At 41.3% G+C, this 15119-nt stretch overlaps 1 protein-coding gene across 1 annotated transcript; it reads left to right on the top strand.

Moving 5' to 3' along the window:
• The first annotated feature begins 362 nt into the window (after positions 1-362).
• LOC115197091 (G/T mismatch-specific thymine DNA glycosylase) lies at positions 363-9444 on the top strand. Its single transcript, XM_029758278.1, has 10 exons — positions 363-509; positions 3306-3475; positions 3703-3989; positions 4170-4239; positions 4508-4643; positions 4802-4884; positions 4985-5079; positions 5416-5587; positions 5869-6013; positions 8317-9444. Exons 2-9 carry the CDS (start codon positions 3412-3414, stop codon positions 5988-5990), a joined length of 1029 nt encoding a protein of 342 aa, XP_029614138.1. The 5' UTR covers positions 363-509; positions 3306-3411; the 3' UTR covers positions 5991-6013; positions 8317-9444.
• The last annotated feature ends 5675 nt before the right edge of the window (positions 9445-15119 follow it).

The raw sequence follows: 15119 nt of genomic DNA, 5'->3' as shown, positions 1-15119 counted from the left end.
CACCAGAAAGGCTTATAGTTTGTTACCACCGTCTGCTTTAATTCGCTCACGAAACAGCAATACAAGAAAACCTAAATGCATGTTCTCATGTAGCTAATTCATATCAAATGACCGAACCGGCAACCTTGCATGTGGTTGGAAGGTTGGAAGCCAATAGAAAACCACCTCGCGAGTTTAAAAGTCCGTAGAGCAAACCAACGCTGAAATGGAGGGGGGGGGAGTGTGGAGTGTGGCTTGGGTTATGTATATATTTTTTGCAGTTCATATTATATTAGCATAAATCCCTGATGTCAATATAAATATTTTTTTATACATGCACTAAACGTATTATTTCAAGAGAAGAACGTTTGACTTTTTTCCCCCTATTAATCATGTTGGTATATTCCCATGTCAAAGTTGACGTGCGTCTCTTTCTTTGTTGCTTGCTAGCAAGTCCAAAGGGAAATTGATAAGAGTACATTCGTTTTCAAGAAAGAACAAAACCCCACATTCGACCATATCTGTAAGAGGTATGTATGCATTTGATCAATTACATACGATTCGTATTCATTGGACAGCGAACCAGCTCATTGCTAGTTAGCAAGTCATTCATCCATGCTATTTAGCGAAATAGCTAACTAAGCTAGTTTGCGTAGCTATATTCGCCAGCTAACGTTAGGTATCCATAATGGCTTAGATTTTGATTGAAAGTACACTATAGACGAAGTAGGGTTAGAATGTGTGATTTGTTTACTTTGTTGACAAACAAGTTACTAAAGCGACACTAGTCTAGCACAACATTTATCCTTTTGACTTTTCTCCCTGACACTTGCTAGCTGACGTAGTAATCCTACAATGCCAGACAATGACCAGGAAATGTGCTATATCCAAATCAGAATAATAATATCAATATGAATATTGATCAGACTAACAAAGTAAGTCCACCATAAAGAGAAGAAAAGCTGTATGGATGACTGCTTGTCCCCTCAGAATATCTTCAACAGTGTTGAGTTCTTACGCCGTCAAAAAGAAGCCCCAGGAGGACGCCGATTGAACGAAATCCCCCCCACTGAATAGCTAAATCTTGTGAATCTGAAATAACAGCATGTTTTGATTGCAACTTATTCATTGTGAAACCTACATCTATGAAATCCTATAACCTAATGTATTGAATTGAGTTATTCACAGAATTACTTTTCTTTACTTGCATGCCAAATTTATTGTGCAATCAGACAGTCTTATGATCTTAGATCCAATCACACACAGACATGTGTGTATGTATATAATATATGTGTGTATATGTTTTTTAAATATATATATATATATATATATATATATATATATATATATATATATATATATATATATATACACACACAGTTGAAGTTGGTAGTTTACATACACTTAGGTTGGCGTCATTTAAACTAGTTTTTCAACAACTCCACAAATTTCTTGTTAACAAACTATAGTTTTGGCAAGTCGGTTAGGACATCTACTTTGTGCATGACACAAGTCATTTTTCCAACAATTGTTTACCGACAGATTATTTCACTTATAATTCACTGTATCACAATTCCAGTGGGTCAGAAGTTTACATACACTAGGTTGACTGCGTTTAAACAGCTTGGAAAATTCCAGAAAATTATGTCATGGCTTTAGAAGCTTCTGATAGGCTAATTGACATAATTTGAGTCAATTGGAGGTGTACCTGTGGATGTATTTCAAGGCCTACCTTCAAACTCAGTGCCTCTTTGCTTGACATCATGGGAAAATCAAAAGAAATCAGACAAGACCTCTAATAACCAAAATAATTTGGTTCATCCTTGGGAGCGATTTCCAAACGCCTGAAGGTACCACGTTCATCTGTACAAAAAATTGTACGCAAGTATAAACACCATGGGACAACGCAGCCGTCATACCGCTCAGGAAGGAGACGCGTTCTGTCTCCTAGAGATGAACGTACTTTGGTGCGAAAAGTGAAAGTCAATCCCAGAACAACAGCAAAGGACCTTGTGAAGATGCTGGAGGAAACCGGTACAAAAGTATCTATATCCACAGTAAAACGAGTCCTATATCGACATAACCTGAAAGGCCGCTCAGCAAAAAAGAAGCCACTGCTCCAAAACCGCCATAAAAAAGCCAGACTGCGGTTTGCAACTGCACATGGGGACAAAGATCATACTTTTTGGAGAAATATCCTTTGGTCTGATGAAACAAAAATAGAACTGTTTGGCCATAATGACCATTGTTATGTTTGGAGGAAAAAGGGGGAGGCTTGCAAGCCGAAGAACACCATCCCAACTGTGAAGCACGGAGGTGGCAGCATCATATTTTGGGGGTACTTTGCTGCAGGAGGGACTGGTGCACTTAACAAAATAGATGGCACCATGAGGATGGAGAAGTATGTGGATATATTTTAGCAACATCTCAATACATCAGTCAGGAAGTTAAAGCTTGGTTGCAAATGGGTCTTCCAAATGGACAATGACCCCAAGCATACTTCCAAAGTCGTGGCAAAATGGCTTAACTTTGTTGTCCTTAAGGTATTGGAGTGGCCATCACAAAGCCCTGATCTCAATCCTATAGAACATTTGTGGGCAGAACTGAAAAGGCGTGTGCGAGCAAGGAGGCCTACAACGCTAACACAGTTCCACCAGCTAAAATTCACCCAACTTATTGTGGGAAGCTTGTGGAAGGCTACCCGAAACGTTTGACCCAAAACGTGGGTCCCGAGGACCGACTTTGTGAAACCCTGTACTAGAATATACACTGAGTATACAAAACATTACAGACCAATCAGGTGAATCCAAGTGAAAGCTATGATCCCTTATTGATGTCACTTGTTAAATCCACTTCAAACCGGTGTAGATGAAGGGAGGAGACAGGTTAAAGAAGGATTTTTAAGTCTTGAGACAGTTGAGACATTGATTGTGTGTGCCATTCAGAGGGTGAATCAAGTGCCTTTTGAACGGGGTATGGGAGTAGGTGCCTAGCGCACCGGTTTGTGTCAAGAACTGCAATGCTGCTGGGTTTTTCCATGCTGAACAGTTTCCCGCTTGTATCAAGAATGGTCCACCACCCAAAGGTCATCCAGCGAACTTGACACAACTGTGGGAAGCATTGGAGTCAACATGGGCCAGCATCCCTGTGGACCGCTTTTTGACACCTTGTAGAGTCCATGCCGACTTATTGAGGCTGTTCTGAGAGAAAAGTGCGGGGGTTGCAACGCAATACTAGGAAGGTGTTGCTAATGTTTGGCATAGTCAGTGTATTTCAGTTATATAATTAACACTTGGTCTTTTTTGTTTTTGTCTTCCTTTTTTCAGGATTCAGTCTACTCAACAGCTTCAGGCTCTGCAGGGGGAGTAGCCGGGCATCAACCACCATCACAGTCCTCACCCTCACTACACAGAGGGACCAAGACAGAGGGTCATGGCTCATATGGTTGTCAGTCATGAGCTCATGGCTCAGCAAGAGCCCGCCAACATAGCGAAAGGTATCCTGGTTCTTTATTCCCGCAGAGCTGTATTCAATAACGGACATGAGCCTTAATGTATTTCTGATGGATTTAAAGTCGATTCATTTGTTGGGGAAGTGTTCTTTGATGCATTTCCCCACAGATTTAAAAACAAATGTTTCATCGACAAATCAGTGTTCCTGTGACAGTCGAAGCTAGTGTGAAGGTTCACAGCAAGGTGATTGGAAGATCTCTCCCTCTTGCAGCTCCAGCAAAAAAGCGAGGGAGAACGGCACAACCAAAGGAGCCCAAGCCACCCAAAATGCCCAAGGCCAAACCGGGACCCAAGGCCAAACCGGGACCCAAGGCCAAACCGGGACCCAAGGCCAAGAAAGGCAAGGAGGGTCAAGAGGCAGACGGCACGCAGGAGAAAATAGACAAGACCTTCAAGAAGGTCAAGAAGAAAAGGGACCGCTTCAAAGGCATGACTGAGGACGAGGTCATGAGTAGAACTCTGACCGACATCCTTGACTACAACCTGGACTATGTTATCGTGAGTTCGCCGCTTTTGTCGCTTTGTGCCAGACATTTTTTGATGTGCGCCAGACAATGGAGCTACCTGATTTGTCCAATGAGAAATGCTTATTTTCGTTTTCAGCTGCAAAACGTTCTGTCTTGCGTGCTCGAATGAGGGAAAAAAAGGTAGTATAATATGCAACTTTTTTTGTTCTAGATTGGAATCAACCCAGGTCTCGTGGCAGCCTATATTGGACGATGGTTCCCTGGCCATGGAAACCATTTCTGTAAGTTGCTTTGCGTATATATTCAGTCTCTTACTTTGAAAACGTCATCAATCTTCCTTCTTAGTATTTTTTGTTGTTGTCAGCTCTTTCATTACTCTAACACCATTTATGAATCAAATACATTGCCTTGAATGTAAAGTTTAGCAATGTTATGTTTACTCATGCCAAACAGGATGATGCAGTTGTATGCGTAGTGCGCGGAGCATACAGATTTTCACCCCAATTTCAGAAAGATAATGGTACTTTAATGAGTAGTTCTCCTCTTCAGGGAAGTGCCTGTTCTTGTCCGGATTCACTGATGAGCAGCTCAACCACATGAGCGACACCAGCCTGCCAGAGAAATATAAGATCGGCTTCACCAACATGGTGGCAAGGACAACGCCTGGAAGCAAGGACCTGTCAACGTAAGCTTAGGAAGAAAATAACAAAATACCTAAAGTCAGTCTGCAATGTGCTGAAAAATGAGTGAGATAGACATTTGTCTCGAACGGTGGCCACATAGCAAGCTGAATTCACATAGATGGAATATAATGTTTGACTCGAATCGTATGTTTCTTCACAGCAAAGAGCTACGCGAGGGCGCCTTAATTCTTGTTGAGAAGCTGAAAAAGTACAAGCCCCTCATAGCTGTTTTCAATGGAAAATGTAAGTAGCTACACATCCCTGCTAAAGAGGAGAAATTCCAGTGGCCAGAAATGTCCATTGAAATTCGATATTAACCATTTGACATTCTGTTTATTTTCAGGTATCTATGAAATGTTCTGCAGAGAGATGTTTGGTAAAAAGCCCAAGAAGCTTGACTTTGGTCTGCAGCCACACAAGATACCGGACTGTGAAGTGGTAAGGGCTCTGCTACCTGGTAGTGTGTGTGTGTGTGTGTGTGTGTGTGTGTGTGTGTGTGTGTGTGTGTGTTGTGGTGCTCCAGAAACTGTATTTCATGATGAATGGATGATAAAGAAATGGAAGAGTTGAAAGAAAATGTACTTCCTGGATCAAGCTCTTTCTCACAATAACTGATCAAAATGTCACCGTTTGACTAAACATTAAAATCAAACCCCCAAAAATATTTTGAAATAGTCAACATTTTAACTCTGATCATTTGCATTGAGCATACAGTGGCAGTACCGTTCCATTTCCCCTTTGAAATGACATGTAACCCCGCCCTCGCCCATACAGGCATTGTATCTGATGCCCTCGTCGAGTGCCCGCTGCGCCCAGTTTCCCCGTGCTCAGGACAAAGTGCACTTCTACATCAAGCTGAGGGAATTGAGGGACCAGCTCAAGGGCGTGGCCCGATCTGACGAGATTCAGGAGCTGGAGTACAGCTTTGACCTGGGACTGGCCAAAGGTAAGAGAACGTGCTGCAGACAGTGCTATAATGACTATTCCAACAGGAACATCATTGACCTAATTAATATAAAATGTACATTTATTATGATAAGGTACAATATGACATTTCATTTTGAAGAATGAAATGAAAACCCATCACGGTCCTGTCCCATCTCACGGTCTCAAGGTATTCCCTAGTCACCTGAAGGAGCTGATTTGAACAACTGTTTTGTTTACCAGATAAATAAAAAAACAATTTTTTAAATCACGAATTGAATTCTGTTTTTCTCCCCGTTACAGAGGACGCTAAGAGGATGGCGATCAAGGAAGAGGCGTACGACCCAGGCTACGAGGCCGCCTTCGGCGGAGCGTATGGCGAGGGCGGGCCAGGGCCTGAGGAGGGCCAGAGCAACGGTCACTAACTTCTCGTTGGCTGGAAACACAGGTCAGCACCATACAAATAGAATGAACAGTAACTATATCAACTGTGGTCTTAAAAGGGATAGTTAACCCAAATTACGAAAGTACTTCCGCATCCTCACCTTGTAGTGAGTCTAGACGCCACGAGGTACCGTGATCCAAACACTGGATTTGTATGTGCCTCGAATTCCTCTCCTGACACTGCTACAGATCTAAAGGGGCTGGATAGGTGGGAATAATATGGCGGGAATGACATCCAGCCTATCAAAAGGCATATTTTGCGTATTCCTATCCAATCCCTCCAGAGCTACAGGAGTGGCTAGGGGTTGGTTTGGAATGCAGGGATAGTATACTATACACAGTCACATAGAGCCCCACAGCGGGTGTGTCATAAATCCTAGCGGTCAAACGGAAATGGTTCCAATCGTTATTCCACCGTCCATTTTTCCCATAGGGGATTTTTGAGGGGGGAAAATGTACCCCTTGGCGTCCCCAGGACAGAGTTTGGGAAACGCCGAGCTACAGCCAGAGGATTGGTACATAACGGACACATTGTTGTTTTGCAGTTCTCATAGAGATTGTACACGGTTATCAAAACATCACGCCAGGGTAAGCATACACGTAACACAACCATTATTTGTGTTAATAAAATCCCTAATGGGAAAAATGAATGGTGGATAAATGATTGGAAGCATTTCCCAGTTTGACCGCTAGGTTTTATGGGTATTTTGACCCATACTGTGGTACTCTATTGCTGATGGCATGGCCAAAAATTTAGGAGACTAAATGGTGTTTTGAAACCAATTACCTAGACTATAGAATATTTTTACCTAAGCTATGTCTATGGGTCCTAGCTAACTAACTGGGCCATAACCTGATATTAATGTGTGCATTAAGCATGAAAGTAAGCGATTAAGCTGGCCGGTGTTGTCTAAAGTAATTAGCACACACGTACTTACCAGGATCCAGGGTGAGCTCTGTCTGGACTCTGTAGTCAGTCAGCCCAAGCAGGTCATAGTTGTTCAATTGTGACAAAAAAATTATAATATACACAAAAATAATCAAGAAGGCATGCCAAAACTAAAGTCCTACTCAGTACACCTCTCACCTGTTAAACACCCAAACCTATGAGTGATCACTAACTTATCATGCCTTGCTGGCACACTCAGTACCAGGCCTGGTTGCTGCTGTCCCCTATGCATGGGATGTGTGCTGTCTAGCTATGGCCTAAACCCATAGATGGGCTCGATCCCAATAACCCCCACTTAGCCCTCCCCCTCGTTTTCGAGTGTCCCTCGGTGGTGGAGTGTCCTTTGAAACGGAGCAGCCAGTGTTAGGGAGAGAAATAACCCTATGGGATGGGAAATCACTTGTGAACAGCAGAAGTGGCCAAAGGAAAGCCTACCACGCAATTCGTTGATGTTTTTCACAATGCCTGTACTGGTGGCAGTAATAGTTTTCCGTCTATTTCTCATGCAACAAATACGTACTTACCATATGAACAATATATGACAACTGCAAAACATCAATGTGTCCGTCATGTACCAATCCTCTGGCTGTAGTTCAGCGTTTCCCAAACTCTGTCCTGGGGACCCCAAGGGGTGCACATTTTGGGGATTGTAAATAAGAATTTGTTCTTAACCAACTTGCCTAGATAAATAAAGGTTAAATATATTTAAAAGAATTGTGCCCCAAAGCCTGTTTTAGCATGGGCAGCGCCATTGAGGACTTTCACAATTTTTCCTATGGGTTAAGGAAGGATCACATAATTCCATCCAGATCATCAGGAGAAATCAGCCAATGAGCAAACATTCCATAACTGCAGGTGGCAGTGAGTAAATCACCAACTTTGGCTTTACACATGTTCAGACAACACACTCCAGGTGGCAGTATGCACCTATTCAGTTTGTTTAGACTCAGAAGATGGAGAAATGGACTACTTTAAAATAGAGAGCCCTAAATTGATGCTGCCCATGCTGTCGCAGAAGCCGTAATAGCACGGATACAAAGAAGCCCGATCTAGCGACCTCCATGCCTAAAACACTTGACTACCTGTTCCAATTTTTTTTTTTTTATCCTTTATTTAACTAGGCATGTCAGTTAAGAACAAATTCTTATTTACAATGACGGCCTAGGAACTGCCTTGTTCAGGGGCAGAACGACAGATTTTTACCTTGTCAGCTTGGGGGATTCGACCTAGCAACCTTCCGGTTACTAGTCCAACGCTCGAACCACTAGGCTACCTGCCGCCCCTAACAATGGGCTTGAGGTAGCGTGCCCAAATTTCCTCACCTCGGAGCTTTTAAAGGCTTTTTGTTCTAATTTCAGATGCTGCCGAGAAGGCGAACACTTACCAGCCTCCTACGGCCACCACCACAGAAGGACAACTCCCAGACAGACAGTGGATGAAGCAGTCTTTCACTGATCAGATTAGACATTGGTGGCTCTAAAGAACCACAGGCATGGGTGGGCAATGTATAAGAAAGGGTAAAAGGCTCCTAACGAGCCCTATCTAGACGTGCACAAACCTCAATCCCGCACGTTCTTTGCCCTCCCTTCAACAAGAAGCTGCACCTCCGTTTGAAGACAGAAATGATAGTTTTTAGTATTTTGTATTTTTTTGTCATTTTGGAATATACACTTGACTAGTTGATAGATGGAATTGTCTAAATTTATTATTTTTAAAGTATTTGTGGAATATTAGCTTTTTATCTGGTTTTGTGTGTGTTGCCCACAAGGCAGTCTTTTTTTAAATATGTGAAATCAGGGACTTGACACTTTGTTTTAATACCGTACTTTGCCACAGGCTGGCACAGTAGGTGTAAGCAAAGCATGCATACTGTATTGGTTACTGCTCTGACAGTACAAATGGCTCTAAATCAAACTTTTACACACGTGTCAGAGTCCCAAATAAACCTGTGGCAGAACACATACAGTAAGATGATACTGTAAGTAATGCATTGTGAAGTTTAAGATTAGCTAGTACTCTACTTTTATAAATTCTGTACCTTGAGGAGAATGAACTAGACACATGGTCAAAAAGTGATTCCACGGAGGGATGATTTAGTAATGTCTTCACAAGCCTTTTATCATGGAGTTACAATACTCAAGATGGGTGCTATATATATTTTATTTTACTTTCTTATGTTTAGTATGTTTCTGAATGTTGTTTATACAATTATGGGGATTTTCTATTTTACTTGACTTGTTTTTTACTTTGCAGCCTGGAAAGATACAGTATCAGGTAGCTGTGTTGGTAATATTGTTTTATAAGAGTTCTGAAGGTGTGTTTGTTGAAAACCTTGCCTCTAGCCTTCATTCTGTTAGCATACCAAGAAATTGTCTTCTGTTGCATCCTGACTGACTAAACCCTGGGACGTGTTCATAAAATTAAAAAAAAATTAAAAAGTTTTTAAATTATTTGAAACGAATACAAAAACGGAGTATCGAACAAAATGTCTCTTCCGGTTTCAACCAGTTTTTTTCCCATTTGGTGCCTAATGAACACGACCCTGTTCTTTCTTAAAATCTTTTCATGCTGTACATTACAATATACTCTTTGCACATGTGTTTACTTCTGAGCTACTACTCATGATCCCTCTGGGCAAATGTATGGATGCAGGCTGAGAAGTGTTGTTATAGTACCTTTTTTAATGTGTCCAGTGCATTTGGAAAGTATTCAGACCCCTTCACTTTTTCCACATTTTGTTACGTTATTGCCTTATTCTATAATTTAATGAGTAAATGTTTTTCCTTATCAATCTACACACAACACCCCATAATGACGAAGCAAAAACTGTTAAGTAAATAACGTATTTTTTTTTTTTTTAAGTATTCAGACCCTTGATTGGAGTACACCTGTGGCAAATTCAATTGATTGGACATTATTTGGAAAGGCACACACCTGTCTATATAAGGTCCCACAGTTGACAGTGCCTGTCAGAGCAAAAACCAAGCCATGGGGTCGAAGGAATTGTCCGTAGAGCTCCGAGACAGGATTGTGTTGAGGCACAGATCTGGGGAAGGGTACCAAAAAACGTCTGAAGCATTGAAGGTCCCCAAGAACACAGTGGCCTCCATCATTCTTAAATGGAAGAAGTTTGAAACCACCAAGACTCTTCCTAGAGCTGGCCGCCCGGCCAAACTGGGCAATCGGGTGAGAAGGGCCTTGGTCAGGGAGGTGACCATGAACCCAAGAGTTCCTCTGTGGAGATGGGAGAACCTTCCAGAAGGACAACCATCTCTGCAGCACTCCACCAATCAGGCCTTTATGGTAGAATGGCCAGACAGAAGCCACTCCTCAGTAAAAGGCACATGACAGCCCACTTGGAGTTTGCCAAAAGGCACCTAAAGACTCTGACCATGAGAAACAAGATACTCTGGTCTGATGAAACCAAGATTGAACTCTTTGGCCTGAATGCCAAGCGTTGTCACATCTGGAGGAAACCTGGCACCATCCCTACGGTGAAGCATGGTGGTGGCAGCATCATGCTGTGGGGATGCTTTTCATCGGCATGGACTGGAAGACTAGTCAGCATCGAGGGAAAGATTAACAAAGCAAAGTACAGAGAGATCCTTAATGAAAACCTGCTCCAGAGCGCTCAGGACCTCAGACTGAGGCGAAGGTTTACCTTCCAACAGAACAACGACCCTAAGCACACAGCCAAGACAATGCAGTAGTGGCTTTGGGACAAGTCTCTGAATGTCCTTGAGTGGCCCAGCCAGAGGCCGGACTTGAACCCAATCTAACATCTCTGGAGAGACTTAAATAGCAGTGCAGCGACGCTCCCCATCCAACCTGACAGAGGCTGTGAGGATCTGCAGAGAAAAATGTGAGAAACTCCCCAAATACAGGTGTGCCAAGCTTGTAGCTTCATACCCAAGAAGACTCGAGGCTGTAATCGCTGCCAAAGGTGCTTCAACAAAGTACTGAGTAAAGGGTCTGAATACTTATGTAAATATAATATTTCATTTTTTCATATATATATTTGCCAACATTTCTTAACCAGTTTTCGCTTTGTCATTATGGGGTGCTGTGTGTAGATTGATGAGAGAAAAACGATTTCATCCATTTTAGAATAAGGCTTTAACGTAACAATGTGGAAAAAGTCAATGGGTCTGAATACTTTCTGAATGCACCTGTCGATGTAACAGTATGTCAGAAGTAATAATACTTAAGCATGAGTCTTTACACCAGTGGTGAAGTTACAGCAGCGTTCCATGTCACAAGTCCAAGCTGCCTACCGTGAGCTAGATCAGGGTTTAAATGGCTACAAGCTCATTGTTTGAGGTTTTGTATTGGTTTATTTTTTGTGACCAATGTGAATTTAAATAAAAATAATAATTTTGGCAATTGTAATTCAATTGGTCACTTCCTGTACATGTTATCCTTGTAAAGAGACTAAATAATAATAGACTTAGGCTGGGATTCAGTCAGAAACCAAGCTATAGTGGCTTGTCATTTTCTAGGACATTTCTAAAAATGAATCTGACATCTGCAGCATTTACCTTGAATGCGATCTAATGTTAGTGGTATTATGTTTCGATTTTTTTCAAATTAATTAATAGTGAAGCTGACATTGAATATCCCTTTGCGCATGGTGTTCTTAAATAGCACTTTGGATGGTGTATCAGTACACCCAGTCACTACAAAGATACAGGTGTCCTTCCTAACTCAGTTGCCGGAGAGGAAGGAAACCGCTCAGGGATTTCACCATGAGAGCAATGGTGACTTTTTAAAACAGTTACAGAGTGACAGGAGAAACCTGAGGACGGATCAACAACGTTGTAGTTACTCCACAACACAAACCTAAATTACAGAGTGAAAAGAAGGAAGCCTGCACAGAATAAAAATATTCCAAAACATGCATCCTGTTTGCAACAAGGCATTAAAGTAATACTGCAAAGAAATGTGGCAAAGAAATTAACTCGGACCAAATTCAACAAAGCACTCGCCACTTTTGCATGCACCCCAATATCCCGTTATTATTTTGGGATAGTCAAGTATTCTGTTTTTGACTTGCCGCATATAAACATATCAGTTTTACATTAACCAGAAAAGGCTTATATCCCGGTTATGAGAAACCCGGATAAGATGCCTGGGATATGCTTATCTTAGATGGGATACTGGGGCATGTAAACATCTTTTGCTGTTTACTGTTGTTTTTCATGGTCTGTGCAGGCTCAGTTTCGAATATCATCAGTGTTGTGATGTTTTCATCTGTCAAACAAATCACTTCAAGAAGCAGGCTACCTGCGCAGTTCAATACACAATTTATTTAGCTGGCATGCTGTATTGGATTGTATAGTTTACTGGCTTAGGCTACTTTTACTCATAATTTAGAAAAAGTCTGATTATAATTTTCAACATTTGTTTGGCCATATTATAATTTCCGACTTATGGTAGGTAACTTTTTTTTGTCAACTATAGTTAGATGCCTGCATCTTCTCTTCTGTCATAACTTGTTGCCCCAGACGACTAAATAAAGTAGTGCTCACCTCTATGTCTTACACTGATAATGAATGCATTAGTAATCTAGTTAACACAGGTAAAGTTGTCTGTTTAGTTTAGGGACCGGGGAGAAAATTCAATAATTTAAAAACAGTGGAAACCGTTCATAAGGAAATGAAAAGCTGAGAAAGCTGAAACACATTTCTGACTTCAGTTCGACTTGGGTGCATATTCTATGTGGTTGAAGTACTGCCTGCTTGCATAACAGTGTCAAAGATAACAATTACATGCACATTAGCATTTTCTCAAGAGTTGCTGAAAGAAAGAAATCATATTTCTCCACTCCTGTTCCAGAGATAAAATTAACATTTGTTGTATAATTTTACTGCAAGAAATGCATAATTCTGCAGGAGTTAATATTATATTTGGCTACATGTGAGAGGTTATAGGCCCTCCAGTCAGTGTCCATATGTCAGTTACTATTCCATTTAACCCATATGAACTTAAATTAGGAATATTCTGTTTATTCATGGTAAACGGATATTCGTGAGTGGGATATCAAAGGTGCATGTAAACAGCTTATCCCGAATAAGACCTTAAGCGGGATATGATCTACTATCCGGAATACTGTGCGCATGTAAACGTGGTCACTGAGTACCACTCTTCATTTTTTCAAGCATGGTGGTGGCTGCATCGTGTTATGGGTTTGCTTGTCATCGGCAAGGACTAGGGAGTTTTTTTGGGATAAAAATAAACGGAATAGAGCTGAGCACAGACAAAATCCTAGAGAAAAACCTGGTTCAGTCTGCTTTCCAACACTGGGAGACAAATTCACCTTTCAGCAGGACAATAACCTAAAACATAAGGCCAAATATACACTGGAGTTGCTTACCATGAATGTTCATGAGTGGCAAAATCTATGGCAAGACTTGAAATGGCTGTCTAGGAATGATCAACAACCAACTTGACAGAGCTTGAAGAATTTTTGTAATAATAAATGGGTAAATATTGTACGATCCAGGTGTGGAAAGCTCTTAGATCTTACCCAGAATGACTCAACGCTATAATCACTGCCAAATGTGATTCTATGTATTGACTCAGGGGGTTGAACACTTATCAAGATATATTACTGTTTTATTTTCCATTATTAAAAATAAAGTTAGAATTTAGAGTATCGTTGACAAAAAAATGAATCTATTTTATTCTCACTTTGTAACAACAAAATGGGGGGAAAGTCAAGGGGTGTGAAGGCACTGAAGGTGTCACTGACTCTTGTTGTTACTAAGGAATTGTGCATGCATGATATAGGCATGTTTAGTAACATCACTTTTCATGGGGGGCTGGCTGGAAAAAAAACATTTGGTAGTGCCCTCCCTGCACACTTCGGAAGCTTCAACACAGACCATTATTGGTTTACACAAAAGTTTATATCCAAACAAGTCATGTCCACACACAAGTGCACCACACCCATATTCAGTGCCTGGTGTAAGTATTCAATATCCTAAAGTAATTAGGTTGTGTTGCACATTTCACAAATTGAAACAACCATCTCCACACGTTTTGTCTTATCTTTATTAATGCCATCACAGCATTAACTTAAAGAGCTTTTAAGAAATGTTTCACCAATGTGTCCAACTACTAGAAGTATCCCATATAGTGTGCTTTCAAGATGAAGGGTGGGGACTATAGCCTGGGACAGGGACAGCTTGAAGATGCCCGAGAAGATGCCCGCCAGCTAGTCAGCACACACACACACACACACACACACACACACACACACACACACACACACAGAGGACGAGGCCAGGGATGCCATCTGAGCCGACTGCTTTGTGAGCATTCACAATTTTGAGAGTTTTCGTCACGTCAGCCTCGGAAGAGGGAAAGCATCTGGTCTTCTGAAGCAGCGACAGTCTTCTTGGATGGCTTTTGCTCAATGAAGGTGTTGACGAGCTAGCTAACTATTTATTTGCCTAAACACTCATATTTGTAGGTGAATACGTTGCTGTCTATTTATTAATACCAATATGTCAATACGCTAGTGTCAGTGTTCAGTAGCATGTTAGCTAGCACAACAGCTAAAGTAGCAACAATTATGAGCTGACTTGACATTAAAGCAAAACTTCACTTTTTATATATATTTTTGTCTTCGAAAAAAAAACAGTTTTTGCTTTGTCATTATGGGGTATTGTGTGTAGATTTAACCAATTTTAGAATAAGGCTGTAACGTAACAAAATGTGTAAAAAGTCAAGGGGTCTGAATACTTTCCGAAAGCGCTGTATGCAGCCGTTTTCTTTAACGATTAGTTAGGTTAAAGTTAAGGGACAAAAGTAGTCTGTATAGCGATCCCGCTGGGCACAGACGTCTATGCCACGTTGGTTCAACATAATTTAATTGAAACAACTTTGAGTCAACCAGTGTGTGCGCAGTTGGATGCTAGTCATTTCAACCACCTAACCTTCTACTGAAACCTGTGTATTGCCTCGTTCACGTCATGCCGGGAACTCGGAAATACGACCTTTCTACTGGGAAAGGAGGAAACTCATATAAGATTTCTAAACAAGACTTTTAAATAGCTAATCAAATGGCTACCCGGACCACCTGCGTTGTCTCTTTTTTGCACTAACTTAGTGCACACACACACACTGGACTCTACTCACACATTCTTACACTAACACA

Source organism: Salmo trutta, chromosome 7 (genome assembly GCF_901001165.1).
Source record: "Salmo trutta chromosome 7, fSalTru1.1, whole genome shotgun sequence".
Lineage (NCBI taxonomy): Eukaryota > Metazoa > Chordata > Actinopteri > Salmoniformes > Salmonidae > Salmo > Salmo trutta.
Note: the sequence above shows the minus strand (reverse complement) of the source record. Positions and strands in the feature narration are given on the sequence as shown.

Coding starts and splice junctions, on each gene's coding strand:
- LOC115197091 (XM_029758278.1), top strand. CDS start 3,412: ATGGCTCATATGGTTGTCAGTCATGAGCTCATGGCTCAGCAAGAGCCC. Junction 4,885..4,984: donor AGCTGTTTTCAATGGAAAAT/GTAAGTAGCTAC, acceptor GTTTATTTTCAG/GTATCTATGAAATGTTCTGC. Junction 5,080..5,415: donor AGATACCGGACTGTGAAGTG/GTAAGGGCTCTG, acceptor TCGCCCATACAG/GCATTGTATCTGATGCCCTC.